Consider the following 18,036-nt stretch of genomic DNA (forward strand, 5'->3'; position numbering starts at 1 on the left):
ACATAATGATATAGGAGTATTTAACTTAGCTTACGTGATACTACTTAAACCAATTAAATAAGTTCTTTTTTTAAAAAAATTAGTAATTAAAAAAGTTCAATTCAGTAAAATTAGTGGAATGCCAAATATTATGTTTCGATGTATTCATACTTGTATAGTTGTATATTGACATAACACCATCTAAAACAAAAACAAGAAAGGTAGGAATAATCATACAACTTTGGATACTTGTAAATGTGTTCCATCACTATGCTTAAGATGCACTCGTAAACAAGTAGCAACTAACACCCTTTTTAGTAAAAAGCCTAATTACTAATTAAGTGCTAGTTAAGGCATCACTAGTCAAGGCATTTGAACTTTGAAGTTTTAAGAAATGATTAGGTTGAGGAACTAATTATACTTGATTAGGCAAACTTAAGTATAATAATGAGAAGCTTTCTGTTAGAGAAAAGTGGAAACTAAGGAAAACCCCACACTTATTTTGAGCTATACGTATACACCAACAAATGTCATCTTCTTGTACTTCAACCGTTTGCCTACTTTTATGTCTATTCCCTTGGTATTTTAGGATATAAATATTAATCCAGATCCTAGCTACCAGACTTTGATTAATTCGGACTCGAGTCATATTAGACTTTAATTGAGAGTCGAGGCAGCTCTCATGGCAATGTTTCCCAACCTTCTTTTGGCAAAAAAAACTCTCTTACCAGCTGATCCAAACACTTAAGCGTTGTTGTATTTAAAAAAAAAGATATGTATCGTTATCTCTTTTATTCCAAGGCAAGCAAATTATTTTACACTGAAAGGAAATCTATGTATACTAGTAGTATGTCCAATCAATGACCATATTAGTGGTCGTTTAATAGAGGTTAGTAAAGAAATTAAGTCATTAAGCATAATTGGATTCCTAGGATAATAAGGTTTAATGAAATTGGTTTTGATAATAGTTCATTCATAATGACATTTGAAAACACCCTCTCCATCCCCAAATAAGTATAAGTGCTATACATCTAATATGGGGTACATACTTACTACATAATATGGAGTAGTACGCAATATATACTCCGATTAGGTTCATCCTTTTCTTTATCTAGGTATAAGTTAAAGGCCCTTATAATTCTTAAGCAGTTAAACTTATTCTCTCCTGAAATGGATTTAGGCTTTGCATTATAGCTCGATCTGAAATGTAGTAGTCGAAGCATATATGATTTCGACATCAAAAACCGAGTGCAGCAATATACTCACTAACTTTTTAATTAACTTATGCAGGCATCATTGTTGCATGTAATTAAAAGATACTCTATTACTCTATAATAATTGCATGATAACCTTTAGCAATTTACCCAAAAAAAAAAAAAAACAATAGGATCATGGATTTAGATGATAATTTGCCACCAAATTGATCAATGGATCATCATCTTTATAATTTCTAAAACAAACTTCTAGCTAGGCTTGCATATATAGAACAATTAATCACTCTTTTGACTTGGGAATAACATTTAAATGATGAATAAAATTGATCAAAGAAGTTGATCGAGTTACAAGCCTTATGCAATCATATATGAGCAATACATAAAATGGTTAATATCTTGCAAAAAACAGCTACTAGTCGGTTATAATACTACGTAGTACTCCGATCCGTACAAAACTCAGATTCATATCTAATATGGTACAAGTAGTACCATATAGAACCCAAAAACAACCACATTTGCCACATAAAACAGCAGGGTAAACAGATCTCCGACTCCTACACTACCAACAAAAGAATGAAACAACCAAATCTCCAGCCAAAAGGACCAGAAAAAAGAAACACTTGCAAATGCAGGCAGTTGGAAGAAGAACAATAGGCGGCGAAACTAGTGAATAACGCGGTATCTATCAAGGGGATCTTTAAAGAGCAGGCGCTCATGGTAAACTCTCCATGCATAATCCTCAAAAGAAAACGAGTTAAATATCCTCTGATCCTCGTTATCAACGTCGTTACCATCATTGCTATTCGCATTTGGGTTGATGGTTTGATTATCCTTATCTTTTTGTTGGTTGTTGGCTTCTTTTTCACCGGTGTAATTAGGGACGAGGAGAAGGGGTGAGACAGTGCTCTCTAGAGGAAGGGTGAGCAGCATTGTCATTGATATGTTTGATTTTATATCCCCAAAAGCAGGAGCCGGTCTTCCTCTCACTTTCTTTAGCTTTCCATTGCTCCATACCTGTCCAATTCGATCAATTTATATATATATATATCCCATCAGTTTCAAGCTAGTTGCTTCTTTAAAGTAATTAAACACACCTCACTAATAATGTGGCCAATTTGGGATTGAATTCATGCCATTAGGTATTTGGCTAATTAATCAACTTGGGTTCCCTGCAGCCGCCTTACGTCACAATCAAAATACAAGTTCTATCACTTCTAAGAGCATCTACAATGGTAAGCTAATTTTTAAATTAGCTTGTCATGCCACATAATATTTCAAGCTACTTATCTTTCTAGCTAGTTAGTACCCTAGTGGTTAGCTACTAGCTTGATATTTAATGTAGTCATATTTGTCAATCAATATTTTAATTTAATATTATTTCATTGGCCAAGTTTTTTCAAGCAAATTAGCTTAAATAAGCTAATTTGCTTGGCCAAGCTAATTTATTATTTCAACTCCAATGGTCAAGCTAGTAGTTTGGAATTTCTAAAAATTGCAAGCAAATCACTAGCTACAACCATTGGAGATGCTCTAAGGGGGTTCGATGGTAAATGATTCCTCACCCCCAAACATAAAACAGATGTTGGGGCTCCAACATATAACCTCAAAGTCATAACACCGGTTCCCTACCAGCTCCATCAAACAAGTTTGGTTAAGTGAGTCCAATGATTGAAATTAACTCCTTGAAACGGATGTAGTAACAAAAAGCCCACATGGCTAGCCATATTTGAGGTTTTCTGAATCTATACTAGGTATACCATTAAAATGGTATACTAAGGGCAAAATAGTAACTTCGGTTGGTATATCAAGGGTTATATGGTAAGTTCATGTAATAAATTGAGTCTGGTCAACGATAAATGACATTTATCTTTGACTTGTGAGTACCAAACTATGTTGTTTGGAACCAAATAAAAATGAAACCATGCTACCAAACTATGTTGTTTGGTATTACATGAGAAAATACAACTACTTTCCTTATACTCAACTACGTGATTGGGTACTAAATAAAAATGCAGAATATTAGTATATCATTTCAATGGTATACCCAGTATAGATTAAGACTTTCTCAGCCATATTTGCGTAATTCTGACTCCTTTACCCCTTTACTTACCACACTACATGTCATGATTTTTTTACTTTTTTTACTCTGTAACAGTAACCCACAGAGTAATTTACTAAAATGCCTTCGGGCCATAGGCCCGGCCAAACCTACGTGTCTTGAGTTTGGCTAGGTCCATTAGGCATGTTACTCATGTATTGTGCGGTGCACTTTTCAAAAGGGGACCCAAACACAACCCAGGCCTACTGTTAATGTGTCGTCTTGTGCTTGCGTGTCTAAGCCAAATTTCAAGCTTCCGGGATATATCTAAAGATCATATGCTTGATGGTCAAACCTTTGATTATTTTCATGTATGATTCATACTCCCTCCATTATTAAATGTTAGTCTTGTTTTGACTTTTCAACTCGTTTCAACTCAATATTTGAAGTACGTATTGGAAAAAAATTCGAAAATTCTCTTCCATTGTGAATAGTGTTAAGATTTCAAAAGGGACTAATATTTGAAAACAGATGGAGTATTATAGATACTCGATCATTCTCTTTTAGGACGTCTTTTTATGGAATATATATGTACATCACTATTTGGGCCTCACTATTTGTGCAAAAAAATTATCAATATTGCCCAAATATATTTACCGTTATGTTAAATATAAAACCACGTTCAACATACGGACACAACACTAGTTTAAGTTAAAATATTACAACCCTTGTTTTTTCAAACAAATCCAATTCCTATTAAACTTTGTTATGTGAACGAACCATCAGAGGAGAATATAAAATTATACTCCCTCCGTTCCTAAATAAGTGTCACATTTCCTTTTTTAGCGTTCCCTTATAAGTGTCACATTTCTATTTTTGAACATATACTTTTCCCACTTTTCCATACACTTTTTACACTTTTCCATACACTTTTTCCACTTTTCTATAAATCATGATTACTTTTACTTACATATTCTACACTTTTCCACTTTCAATCCCCACATCCACTTTTATTTGTACTTTATTCAATTAAACAATTACTCCCTCCGTTCCAAAATGTTTGTTACGTATTCCTTTTAGGTTGTTTCAAAATGTTTGTTACATGGGGGAATCTTTCCTTTTATAAACTTATTATAATATTATTTTTTGTGCCAACTTTTAATTTTAATTGGTCCAATTTTTTCAACTCATTAAATTTCTTTACAATTTCCCAAGTATGTTAAGTTAGCAATCTTTGTGCTTTTCCATTATTGGTTCATTTTGATAAATAAAACAATCTTATTGGTTGTTGTAATTATTAGTGGATTGGGGTTTTACTTGGTTTATTTTTTTAATAAAAAACCAAAAGAATCTTTATTATACGTTAATAAACGTGCAAAAGTCCAAACGTAACAAACATTTTGGAACGGAGGGAGAATCTACTTTATCCTTTCCCCAAAAAAACCATTCTCAATCATTAACTCTTACACACTTTACAATTTTATTAATTACCACGCCGGAACTCAAATGTGACACTTATTTAGGAACGGAGGGAGTAAGATATAGGGCAATATAAATGACAGGGAAGATATGTTCAAATTTTATATGGAGTAACCTATTGTACATGTACACCTAATACTCTGTGTATCTATGTACATTTTGTCCCATGAATGTTGAACCAGTTTTAATAAATTAAGTATATATTTAGTCTGTTTCAAAATAGTTGCATCATTTTGATTTTCATATTTGTTAACGAATAAATTAATCATTAATATTTTAATTATGTATTAGTAAAAATTATAAAAATGGATGTATTTAAAATACACAATGAGACAAACTCGATAACTTTTTACATAATAATATGGAATATTTGTTTTTATTTGTTAGTAGAAATTATCGTCAAAGTAAAATAAGTAAATGGTGTCAAAAATAAATAGTATAACTATTTAGAAATGGACTCAATGGAGCCATGGAGGTAGCATATGACTAGAAATTAAACATCAAGCAAAGGATTTATGGTTGGATAAGGCAAAGGGGTTTTACATTAAATAATTAAATGAAATGACGTATTCAAATTCATAATTAAAATTGCCCTCAAAAAAAAAAAAAAAAAAAAACATTCATAATTAAAATTTGTTATGTACCTGAGCGATGTCTCCAAGCGTAACAAAAACTGACCCAACCTGAGGCTCCACACTTACCGAACCTGAATCCGACACCAAATCCCACTTCATTGGCCTAATCTGGTACTGCAACCCCACCACATACGGGTACACCCTCCTTGCTGTTGCTTTATCACCGTCTGGTGATGTTACCCACATCAACGAACTTTGTTTGTTTGGCCCCACAACCCCTCCTTCTCTAAACGGGTTCTCAAACCCCACGGCGGACGCTAGCTTCTCCACCACCTCCAAACCAAGCTTCTCTAACTCGCGAGTCAACTCTTTCAAACTCGCCAAACTCAACTCGGCTGTATTAGTTGCAGAGCACTGGCCATCCAAGCAAAACGACCCCGTTTGATGATCATCACCATCATTGTCATCGTCATCATCGTCGTCATTGTTGAACCCAAGAGGCCAGTCTGTAGGGAAAGAGCTAAGTTTTTCATCAAGTGGTAAGTCGAAGAGCGAGAGCGATTCCGACTCGGCGGACTCAGCAAGCTTAGGGGTTATAGAGTGGTGGGTGAGCTGGAAGTAACCCAGCTCGAACAAATTACTATCAACACCGGAAGAGGGAAATGACGTGGAGGAGAGAGACAGTGTAGGGAGATGTGGTGAAGACTTAGCCGGGGCGCGTGGGGAGAGACGTGTAGGAAGAGAGAGACTGGGAGGGAGGCGGTGGAGAAGGCGAGAGAGGGTGTCAGCGGCAGCGTCTGACGTGGAGGAGGAGAGAGATGGTTGGGTTGAGGGTGTTGGTGGTGGAGCGGAAGTGGGTCCCCCGTAAAGGTGGTTGAGAAGGTGGCGTGGGTTTTGTGCTGTTGAAGAAGAGCTCGCCATTTTGATTGACTCTTTAGGTTTGGGTGTAGAGAAAGAAGTGTTATGGTTATGGCGTCTATATTTTGGTGTCAAGTCAAAGTGGATGTTTATACTTGTAGCTATTACTTACGTGGACTGCATTCCATAATTTTGATTGATCACATTTGTTTTTGTAAGAAAAAATAAAAATGAAAGGGACTACTCTTGTGATAATAATTTGATTATTTAAAATATAATTACCAATGTTATTATTAACACAGACGATAAACACAAACCACGATTTATACTATACTTAATTCGTAGAAAGTTAATGTTGAATAAAGAGTTTGTTAAGTTCTACTTCGTACAAATTTAGGTTATTTTAAAAGAATGAAATTCAACCGTGCTTGTACGGAAGAACACGATCCTGATTCAAATTATTATTATTATTATTAGAGAATTAATTAATTTAATAAGGTGTATCACAGAGTATGGTGTATTTTATGATCTACTACTTGTGATTTTACTTGTGGAGTTGTGGTTTAACATGACAGTCAAGTAAGGGTTGTTGTTACTCGTTAAAAATTTGAAAGGAATGGTGTTTATTTGGCCTTAATTGCGTGACTTGGAAGAGAGGTTGGACAAGAAAATATGTATGTTAACATCAAATATGTCATACTTATCGAGTGTATTATAGGTTTTGCATATAGGATACGGAGTAGTTGTTTTTTAGTATTACACTCCAATAATCCATGTTAATTAATTTTCTTGCTTAAATATGGGTAGGTGCACATCAATGACATAAAAGCATAATTAATCTTTTAAGATAAAGGTATGAGTAGTTAAATAATCATTCCACCCATACATGGTACATACATTCTTCACACTAGCCGATGGCTGAAGCCTGAAGGGAGTGATTAAATATAATTAAAATATTAATATACCGATATACGTGGAGTCCAATAAAGTTTTTAGGGAAATAGCATGCAACTACTTTTAAGTTTTAACTGGGAAAATTTGCCAAATACAATCTCATAAAGTTCTCTATTTGTCAATTACAACCTTAAATTTTTATTTTTGCCAATTACAACCTTGAACTTATACATCCATTTTAAATTACAACCCGAAGTTATTTTCCGGCAAAAATCACCGAAAATGAGGTCATAATGTTATTAAAAAAAAAATTACATAATTTCTATAAAAAAATTAAATAGATAAATAATAAAAACAAAAAACATAAAATAATTGAAAAAGTATTTTTTTATATAGCTATTATGTCCTTCGTATGTTTTTTTTAATAACATTATGACATCATCTTCCGATGATTTTTGCCGGAAAATGGTTTCGGGTTGTAATTTAAAATAGATGTACAAGTTTAAGGTTGTAATTGACAAAATTAGAAATTTGAGGTTGTGATTGGCAAATAGTGAACTTTATTAGGTTGTATTTGGCAAATTTGCCTTTTAACTGAGATTTTGCTAACAACGAAATCACTTTTGTGGGTTGATTTCATTAAATGTTTAATTAGTGTAAAGTATATGCTTAATAAGTTAGGTACTCCGTATATAATATGGCAAACAAAACCCATTGTTTCAGGAAACAGAGGGAAAGAAGGGTCGTACATGATGTACCAGCACCATTGACACCAAAATACTTACAATTAGGGTAGGGTTATGACAACAACTACATTAATTAAACAAGTACTTGTTTTTAAGACCGATTAATTGTCAAATTGGGCGACTTCTTATAATTCAGTTTAGTGCAATTTAAAGCTACTCGTATATTTCAATAAGTTTCATTTAATTCAGTTCAGTTCAAAATTAAATTTTGGTATACATTGTCGTTACAGATAAAGAATAATCATTCAATATAATTTTCAAAAAGGTTATATATTGAATTTGATCCGAATGACTTTTAAGTATCAGGGTAGAATACCACTAACCATTCTTCGATAGAAATATGGATTGACATATACTTGATAACTTGAGGTGATATTACTCGTATAAAATTAGAAATAATTTATCTAATTTGCTTTTATCGTTCCCATGTCAATAATATAAAATTATTTTGAGTTGCAAATTGTATTATTGGAAACGCTCAAAAGCAAAAGTGGAGCTTAGAGGTAATTCAGTGTGCCTTGAGCCTTGACAGAAGAGAGCATTGACAACCGCATGCTACCATACAGCATCCCCACCAGCAAGTCTGCCACAAACATTTGCTGCAACCTTGGTACATAACTCCACTGTTTACTTGCAGTCATACTTCCTCCGTTCTTATTTACATGACACAATTGGATTTTGGACACTATTCACATAAGCTCATTTGACTTTCTTTTGTGGTTTATACTTAAGAAAAAACATAGTCGTGTGGGGTCTTGTTAGATTCGTCTCAATAAATATTTTTTAAATATCAACTTTTTATAATTTTTTCTTATCCATAATTGGAGATATTAATGTTTGAAATATTACGTTGGCAAACGTGCCTAAATAATTGTGTCATTTAAAAAAGAACAGAGGAAGTATTATTCAAAGTCCTAAAGTCGATTTCTGAATGGAGAAGGTACACAATGTAAGTTGTGGACCTCCGTGTTGTGGTCGTATTTTAAATTTTGGATAGGTGTGATGATACAGTATCTCATTTGGTTATGGTGATATAAAATTATGTTAGTACGGAGTACTATGAATGCTTGTCGCGGTATTTATATAAAGAGTTTGCCAAATTTCGCAGTTTGCATGGAGCCAAAGCCACAGACCCCGGCCAGCAGTCAAGTGAAGGTAATTTAGGGCTGTAAAAAACTGACTCGATCTAACCGATTTCTAACAAAAACATAAGTGAACGAGGAAAAAAAATCATGCATTCAATCCGCATAAGCACAATGACACGCACAATCACATTATCCTATTATACCTAAACCGATTATATCCGACCGTAAGTGACCGATGGCCCGATTTGACAGCCATATTCGTAATGCTGGTGAGAAAATGGCTGAATTGAGCTGGCCCAGCAAGCCTGTGGGCTGCACGGGCCGGAAAATGTATGCTCGATCCCCCTAGCAAGATCAATATGGGCAAGGAACCTCAAAAGTACAGCCCGTCAACTTTGAAAAAAGCCCAAACAACCATTCAATAACTCCAAGCATCAGCTAATCCCAGCCTCCCTTCAACTCATAATTCACAAAGCATGTACTCGTGCATGAAGTACACACAGGCACACATCACCCTTACGAGTTGAGAGAACACTATCCAAATAATCAACCCAGCAAAGTTTTAAAGTCCGATTGTTGGGGAATATCGCCCTCTATTTATAGGACTTTCAGAAGATGTATTTAAACGATTTTGAAGACTATCTACCAAACAATTCTGATTGTAACAGATCAACTTTGTCACACAACTCAAAACAATATTATGTGATCTAAAAGTGCAAGTATTTAAGTAAACCCAAACTCACGGTGGGGACTTAATAATAAAAGAATAGTCTCATGAGCAAAAACTAGTAAATGGTTAACTCTCTCAAATCACCATCTGCCTCATCTTCCAATTTCCAAGTGAAGGTAGTCTGCAAGCTCACAATTTCAAAGCAGCTTTAGCCATGGCAAGAGCACCCTCATAAGTTGTATTTCCGCCAATAAAACCGCTCATATGAACAAATACACCACCAGGGATGCCTGACCCCTTGGATAAATCATCATCCCTCAAACCTCTCCATGCTTCCGGAAGAGCCTTCCTGCTCTCAAATCTATCAGGGGCTACTGACACTGCCTGGATTCTCCAGTGTTTGCTCCTATCATCCTACCAAATAGTAATAATAGTATAACTAAGAACTGTGCTTCATAATGAATTTGCGGCCCGTTTGGTAGCCGGCCATAAATGGTGGCAATGGGAATGAATTTGTATGTAAATTTGGAAGGAAAATCGATATCCTTTCCCATGGTAATGCTAATCGAATCAAAATTATCTCATCTTCTTTATAAATTTTCATTACCATCCATTACCATTTGGGGAGTGGTATTAGGTGGGAATGTAAATTTACGAAGAAAAACACCAAGTTTGAGACAAAATTTCATTACCACGGATATCATGATGTTAATTTCTTGCCAAATAACACTATGATTTATTCCCATTCCCACCGTTTATTACCGACTACCAAACGGACTGTTGGAGTATTAACATACCCCTGACTTTGTACTTGAATAGGCGTTTTTTCATTAACAAAATTTGAAGTTTCAAGAAACAAGGTAGTAACTCAACAAGCAAAATAAAGCCAGACAGTATGTATAATATCATCAACCAAAACAAAGCAGGAACTCAACAAGTAAGAACATATGTCAAGGAGTTTCAGACATACCTGGTAAAGGACATATTTGACAGGAGGATCAATCTTCATCTCCTGCTCGAGTTCAAAAAGATGGAGTTTCCACTGCAAGGTAGAGCCATCAAATCAAATGGAATCTCCTAATTCGTAATATGCAACTCAAAGTAAGATAATGGGGAAAAGGAGAAAAAAGAACCACCCAAGTGCAAAACAGTCTCAATTTCCAACTAAGAAAAAGGACATTTCTGGGCTTATTCATTCAGAGTTAAATGGTGGTTGTCTTCCATCACAATGATCAGGGTTAAATCTGTGAGCATACTCCCCTGTTCCTTCTCCCAAGATTTTAACTCCAAAAATCCCAATAGAAGACTATGGACTTACTCCCTCATAAACATTAAAGTATAAGTGTATAACTACCCATAAGCTCAAGTTTCAATTATCAGGATTAACTCTGAAATCTGAATGCATAAGCCCAGAAGTATAGTAGCATACACAAAATGTCGAAAAAGAGATCCATAGTAGAGAAGATGAGATGATCACAAATTAATTAAACATTTAAAATGAGCATAAAGCACAGACAATTTGCAAATGACAGGTGATGGAGATTAAGATTTCTACTACTTACAGGACAAAATCTGTCCAAGACCATAATCTCTCCGCTAGGGTCGACATCTTTTCTTGCCGAGAGACATTCCACCACAATTGATCGAGCTGGCAACCATGATCTTGCAAGATGTCGGAGATTCTGAGACCAAAAGATGTTCAATGTCAAAACAAACTAGAGACAGCTCAAATTTCCGAAATGACATAATTGGTAAACAGCAAGAAATAAGTATTAAAAGAGTCAATTACATGACAAGAATCTCACATCCAAAAACTCGCCACCAGCTAGATTCATCGCCCTCTCAAAGGCTTTGTTCTCGTTCTCAGCTGATTGATCAGGATCTGTCCAATCCAAATTATGTTTTCCAACTCTTGAAGACAAATGAGTGTTGTTGACATATCTTGGAGGCTGGTCAGTGTCATACTGATTGATTCCATTATCAATTGCATCAATAGCCTGCAACAATCATCAGATGTTCCAATAAATAAGTGAATACAATTCAAACTTGTCACAGGGAATCAAATTTCCCATGTTTGGATTTTTGGATAGGGAAGGGAATAGAAGAAATCCATTTTGTTTGACTGCTAAATGAAATAAGGGGGCATTTGTTTTGGGGGTTTCAAGAAAGGGTAAGACAATCAACTACCTTCATTCCCTTGTTTGTTAGACCAATTCATTTCCCTCTACCATGATTACTGTTGACCCTAAGTTTTGATGATGACAAAGCAAACTTCTTGATTATTGTTTAATTGTGGTATTGTTTAGGTCCCGATATCTCCTTTGATGGACAATGCTAAGTTAGGGAGTGGCTGAGTTGGATAAACTAAGCGTGTGGAAAATATACAAGCAACACAAGCAATGTCAGGAGCTACTATAAGAATCAATCAATTTGCAAGAATTGGAACCGAGTTCTTAAGGCGAGTTCCTCATATATTATGAAGAACTTCGATGTTCCGGAGAAGGAACAAGGCGTGAAGTCTTCAAGTGAAGCTTCCTAGAGGTGCAAGCATGAAAGCTCCAACATATGAGTTTATGTTTAGGTTTTATGTAAGTATTTAATATTGTCTATGAGTAACGTGGAACAAAAGGAACACGTGTAGTTTAGTACGATTTTTAGAAAATATTAACAGTAAATAGAATAAAGTTTATTAGAAAAATCTTTGAAAAAAATAAATAAAAACAATTTAATAAAATTAACTTTGGATTCTGTTTTACAAATCCTTGTTTACCAAGTAAAATATTTTTCTTCCTGTATTCTCTCAAAACTAAACGTGCTTAGGTGGTTTGAAGGAGTCTTCCTTGTTTCTCTCGGAACACGCTGCAGTTACTCTGCAGTTACTAGTAGCAATAACGGTTAGTGGGAGTTGAGGGAAACCTCAAACATGGGAACTAACCTAATGAAACTCCTCTATAAAAGGACAAGCAATTTCATTTCTCAAATCACAACTGACAACGCTTTGTTAAATACTAGAGTTTTATAAATCGAGTTGTAATTTTGGGGTTTAAGGGTTGAGTGATCCTTGAGTGACTTAGAGTTAAGTCCGTGACAGAGTGTGAAAAGAGCAGCACAATAATCAAAGAGGATTGATGTGAGGAACTCGTGTCTGAGAGGAATGAACTCGTGTTTGAGAGGAACTCGAGTTATTGAGTGTATTGTATTCGAGGTATCGTAATATATAAAGGGGTTTGAGATTTTTCCTTCTTGATTAGTGTCAAGAAGTTTCCTCAAATTCACATTCTTCGTGTTTATTGATCAATGTTCCTTTAACGTTTAAATTCCGCAAGAAACTTAACCAAGTTCCTCTATACAATTCATCCCCCTCTTGTCAGTGTTCCTACTAAAATATCAATTACTCACCCTTCCTCAAGGCATAACCCCAAACTCCTCTTCACCCTACCAACTTAACTAGCACTTTGACCACCCTTAGTTAAAGCTCATAAGTTTGATGCAATTACTAGGAAATTTGGTAGGTGACTAGCTTATTCTAAAAGCTAGATGAACGTTCATGTTCCTCTCGTACGTTCATGATATTGCTTTCACATCTTAAAAGCCCAGCAATATTTAAGGATTGCAGCCTTATTCCAACTCTGGACTTCTGTTGCCAGATCTTCTCCTCAATCAAACTCACCACCAAAACACCAACGAACTAATGACCCAAGGCAAGGCCCTCAACCACCAAGACCCCCAAAACCTGTTCAACCTCCTTAAAACCACCCTACCCACCAACGAAACCACCCTAAAACCACCAAATTCACCCTACCCACAACCGAAACCACCCTACTACCACCGAACCACCCTGCCCACCAGGAAACCAAGCACCCAACCCACGAAATCCACCCCAAACCACCCAAAAATAAACCCTAATCTCGCCGAAACCACCCCAATTCTCAAAAAACTAACCCTTATCTCGTCGGGAAACTGCCAGTCAATCCAACAACAATTCTGACCTATGTTACTCAGACACGGGTGTCGGTGTCGTGTCCGACAAGGTGTCGGAGTATCTGACACTCCGATCCAAATATTTGCAGACACTCCGACACGGTCAAAGGAGTGTCTTGACCTTTTTTTTAGACACGGCTCGCTTGCAAGTGTCGGAAAAAAAAAATCGACACTTTTAATAAAAACTACAAAAATAGTGTTAAATAATATAATTATAAAAAAAAATGAAAATAAACATATTAATTAAGTTTAAGTTAAAATTCTAAAGCAGGATAAAACCTATCTAAAAGAGTTTAAAAGTACAAAGAATTGAAAAAGTAAGAAACAAATGAAAAAAAAAAATGCTGACTTTTTGTAAAGTTATCAGTGAGCACGTGGGTTTGTTCCCCACTTCCCATCTTTTCCTTTCTTTTATTTATTACGAAGTATACTGGTAGGCCTAGGGTATTTTGAAAAAGGGTAAAAAAAAAGAATAAGTTTGGAAAGCCCAGTCCACCACTCAGTCACTCACCATCACCAACAACGCATAACTCAGCATAAGGCAGAAAAATGACCGGAAGGAAACGAAGACAACCATGGAAGACTCTCAAACAGTCAATTATCGGTGAAAATCAGAATCAAAGAGTGCAATCTAGGCGTTTTTTCTTCAACAACAAAAGCCCCAACATAATTGTTCTTCTCTCGCTTCTCCCCACCTTCAATTTCTGGATCTAGGGTTTCAAATTTATCTTTCTACTCCCGATTTCGACACTTCAAATCGGACTCTTTTCCGACACTGGTGTCGACACCTCCCCGGACACGTGTCGAGTGTCGTGTCGCGGGTCGGGTCGTGTCGACACCGACACCCACCGTCAAATGGAGTGTCGGAGTAACATAGATTCTGACCACTTGAAAAATCACATACTTACCCTAAAAACAACCCCAATCATAAAGAAAATCCACGAAATAACTAGAACTAAAAGAGAGATTAAAACAAAGGAGTGAGAGACCGGGTAGGGGCGGCGGGCGACAGGCAGAGGGAAGGGGCAGTTTCTGAGGGGATGCGGGAAAAGCCAGTTGTGGTGGGAGTTGTATGGGTTTCTTTTGATTTTTGTAAAACAAACAACTTGTGATAATATAGGAATTTACTTTTCGTTCTTCATCTTTCCCTTTCTTCATGTCATTCTCTTTCCCCTTTCCAAACCAAACACCCCCTTAGCCCAAAAGGTGAAAGGGTTCCATTTCCCTGAGTTCAACATGTTTTAATCCGAATGCACTCAAGCTAGTAAAGCATACTAGAGAAAAAGAAAATCAAGCCAACCAAGATTGGCAGCCTCGGAGTCAGCCCTGAATGATATGAATGATCATATAAAGGGAAAGATGTCTCAATTACAAGGATCACACTCCGAGCATTCCCTTGCTTTTGGTAAATTACTCATTTCAGAGCCTCCACCCCCCAAACAACCAAGCCTTATAGCCTGCATAATTCCATCGCCTACATTTCAGCCAAATTAGGACGCAGTGTATTACTTTGTAGTAACACTACAGCTTAGCACTTTTTATGAAGAAAAAAAAAAGTGTCATAAGCAAACACAATACTTGGAAATACAATGAACTCCTTGAAAGAGAAATCCAAAGAATGTGATCACAAAAACTCCGTATGCTAATTGGAGGACTACAAAATGATACTTGGAAAACTGGATGTGTGTATCCAACTCCAAAGCACAAATTCTATATTCGACACTAATTCCCAATTTCTCATCCCAATGAATGAACAATCCCTGCATCTATTTAGAACTTCCAATGCAGGAATAAAATAGAAGTATCAAATTAGTTCCAAACCACAAGAAACTCCCAACTTTTCCTATCGAACTTTTCCACAAACAACACTAGTTAAGAGCAACTTAACAAACCAGATAAAATCAAAAGAAACTGTGTTTACATAATACAATTATACAATTATAAATCCAGAAAACAAACCTCCATAAAGTTTCTATAGACAGCAATGAATAGCCGAAATACATCTTGGTGTCCTTCATCAAGCCTCAACTCCTTTGCAATTATCTCCATCCCAAAATGCTACAATAAAATAATTACAATAATCAATTCCAATCCCCGATTCTTACAATATTTTTTACAGGAAATTAAGCATAACATTAAAAAAAAAAACATTACCTTGTAAACAAGACCAGCACTACTAAGTTTAGTATTAAACCCATGTCCAAAAACCTCAGCAAAACCCTTTTGATGATGATCATATCTATCATTGCTTGGATCATACACACCTCCTACGTCTAATACTGCATCCAATGTCTCCAAAACCTGCGAAACTAACCATACCCATTCTCTAATTACCATCTAAATTAATCAAACTTGCGGGGGGAAAAACCAACCACCCAGAAAAATTAAACAAAGGCCAGACCTGGGGGTCGCGGGTTCGAACAATTTCAGCAGCAAAGAATTTGTTGGAGAGGCGAATCATGAAGCAACCAAGAGCTTCGTCGCAATGAAAGCTGCCATTGTGGGTGCCGATGCGCTTGAGTTGGGAGGTAATGGGGGACCCAGTTGAGAAGGTGGAAACCCTAGAAGGTGAGAATGCCATGAGAGAGAAAGAGGTGGAAGAGGAGAAAGAAAATGAAGTGAGGGATGGGAAGAGCTTGCGACTGCTTGTATTAAACCCTCTGCTTAACGAGAGCATTAACATGTCCTTCTCTCTGCCCTTTTGCTACTTGTTACAGTTCTTGCTGGGTTTGAAATGTGTAGGAGGGCTGCCCTTTTGGCTTCATTATTTCATACTTCATACTCCCTCCGTCCCATAATATAGTGCCCGTTTGACCAAAATCACGGTTATTAAGGTAAAGGATAACATTGATAATAAAAACAATAATGATTTGTACTTTCAAGATAAAGTACATGTTAGTTGGCAAAAATGGAGAGATAAATTATAGATTAAAGGTGTGTACATAATAAATAGGCCTAAAAAGGACAAAAATCAAGCACATGGGTTGAATAAAAGTCAAAATGTACAATTTTCAAAGTAAAAATTAATGGTTTAAAATAGAAATAGGCACATTATTTAGGGACACCATTTTAGGAAAACAGGCACTATATTATGGGACGGAGGGAGTAGTTCATATTAGTTCTATTATTGACCAAGTAATAGACTAAAGCAAATACGTGTCGAGTTATTTCGTGCGGAGCTATACCTATTATTTAAAAAGAAAAATCACATTTGATTAAATGATATGTGTCAACACATTTGATTAGATGACACGTGTCATTCATTCTTTCTTCCATCAATAACAAAGCTACTAGTTATTGGAGCATAAATTAGCTAGACAATGAAAATACTTGAAATCTTATGTGCATAACAAGCTAATTGTCAAATTAGCTTACCATTAGAAATGCTCTTATACAACTCCAGTCCCATGGTCACTCCATCTTCCTTGTACAACATCAATTCACCAATCTATTCATTCAATATTTTTCAACTCCATCTTCCCTATTAACACTCAATATTAATACACTATTTAATTTATGTATTCCCTCAAAAAAAATTTAATTTATGTATCCTCTCAACTTTCAAAATTTACCTCTATATAAATCATATTTTCTCTCTAAAATCACAAATAGATGGACTTAATAACGACTATTTAACCGCCCGTTCTATAAATGGGCTCAAAAGCTAGTATATATCAAAATATATGACAGTATAATGCATTTCGCAAAAATATGTAACCACTATAACCGTATATTATTGAAAATAAATTTTTGTCAAAATTTGAGAAAATATATACAGTCAAACAACAAATTTGTGAACGGCGTCACATAATTAATAACTTTAATTTTATAAGTTTTTGAACTTTATTACGAAAATATCACTTGCTAAACGTTTTTAATGTCAATCAACGGGAGCTAGATGTACACCTAGTGTACAAGATTTTCTTGTACACCACCATTAATTTGTTGACACATCATTAAACCCACTAAAAAATGAGAATGAAAGACAATAAATATGTCATTTAAACCAATAGAAAAGCACGGTGTACAAGATGCCTTGTACAATAGGTGTACATGTATTAGAATCCCGGTCAACGAGATAAATTGGGTACTCAGACTCTAGTCTGGTTTAAAAGCACGGTGCAACGGGCAAGGCTAGAAGTATATTTTGCTTATTTTGTCTATATTTTTTTTTTTTTTTTTGAGGGAACCTATTGGAGGAAGATTATATTAATAAATCAGCAGCAGCGAAAACCAAAACATTATCCGGCATCTCATCATCCTACATTCCAGTCCCAAACTCCCAAGGTCGAAAGTGGGATAGTTCATGGGCTAACTTATTGCCACTACGTTTAACAAAGGACCAAATAACCTTAGAAAAGCTAGAACATAAAGCAAAAATATCATCAATAATTAACATAAAGCTGCAACATCCAGTCGACGCTTCACGAAGAGCATGTATCACGTATCTGTATTACCCACCTCGCCCAACAAACCAGCATCTGTATTAACTTTATGCCATCCACCTCAAGCCTCGA

General features: G+C 35.7%; 2 protein-coding genes across 2 annotated transcripts; both read right to left on the reverse strand.

The window, feature by feature from the left end:
• Window positions 1-1,479: 1,479 nt before the first annotated feature.
• On the reverse strand, window positions 1,480-6,286 carry LOC110801692 (gibberellin 2-beta-dioxygenase 2). The gene is made up of 2 exons (XM_022007093.2): window positions 5,355-6,286; window positions 1,480-2,207 (listed from the first exon to the last, which is right to left on the reverse strand). Exons 1-2 carry the CDS (start codon window positions 6,204-6,206, stop codon window positions 1,857-1,859), a joined length of 1,203 nt encoding a protein of 400 aa, XP_021862785.2. The 5' UTR covers window positions 6,207-6,286; the 3' UTR covers window positions 1,480-1,856.
• Window positions 6,287-9,511: 3,225 nt separating this feature from the next.
• LOC110801691 (uncharacterized) lies at window positions 9,512-16,280 on the reverse strand. Its single transcript, XM_022007092.2, has 7 exons — window positions 15,921-16,280; window positions 15,674-15,820; window positions 15,479-15,577; window positions 11,344-11,535; window positions 11,101-11,220; window positions 10,509-10,580; window positions 9,512-9,952 (listed from the first exon to the last, which is right to left on the reverse strand). The coding sequence occupies exons 1-7, from the start codon at window positions 16,200-16,202 to the stop codon at window positions 9,728-9,730; spliced, it is 1,137 nt and encodes a 378-aa protein (XP_021862784.1). The 5' UTR covers window positions 16,203-16,280; the 3' UTR covers window positions 9,512-9,727.
• Window positions 16,281-18,036: the final 1,756 nt, after the last annotated feature.

Source organism: Spinacia oleracea, chromosome 1 (genome assembly GCF_020520425.1).
Source record: "Spinacia oleracea cultivar Varoflay chromosome 1, BTI_SOV_V1, whole genome shotgun sequence".
Lineage (NCBI taxonomy): Eukaryota > Viridiplantae > Streptophyta > Magnoliopsida > Caryophyllales > Amaranthaceae > Spinacia > Spinacia oleracea.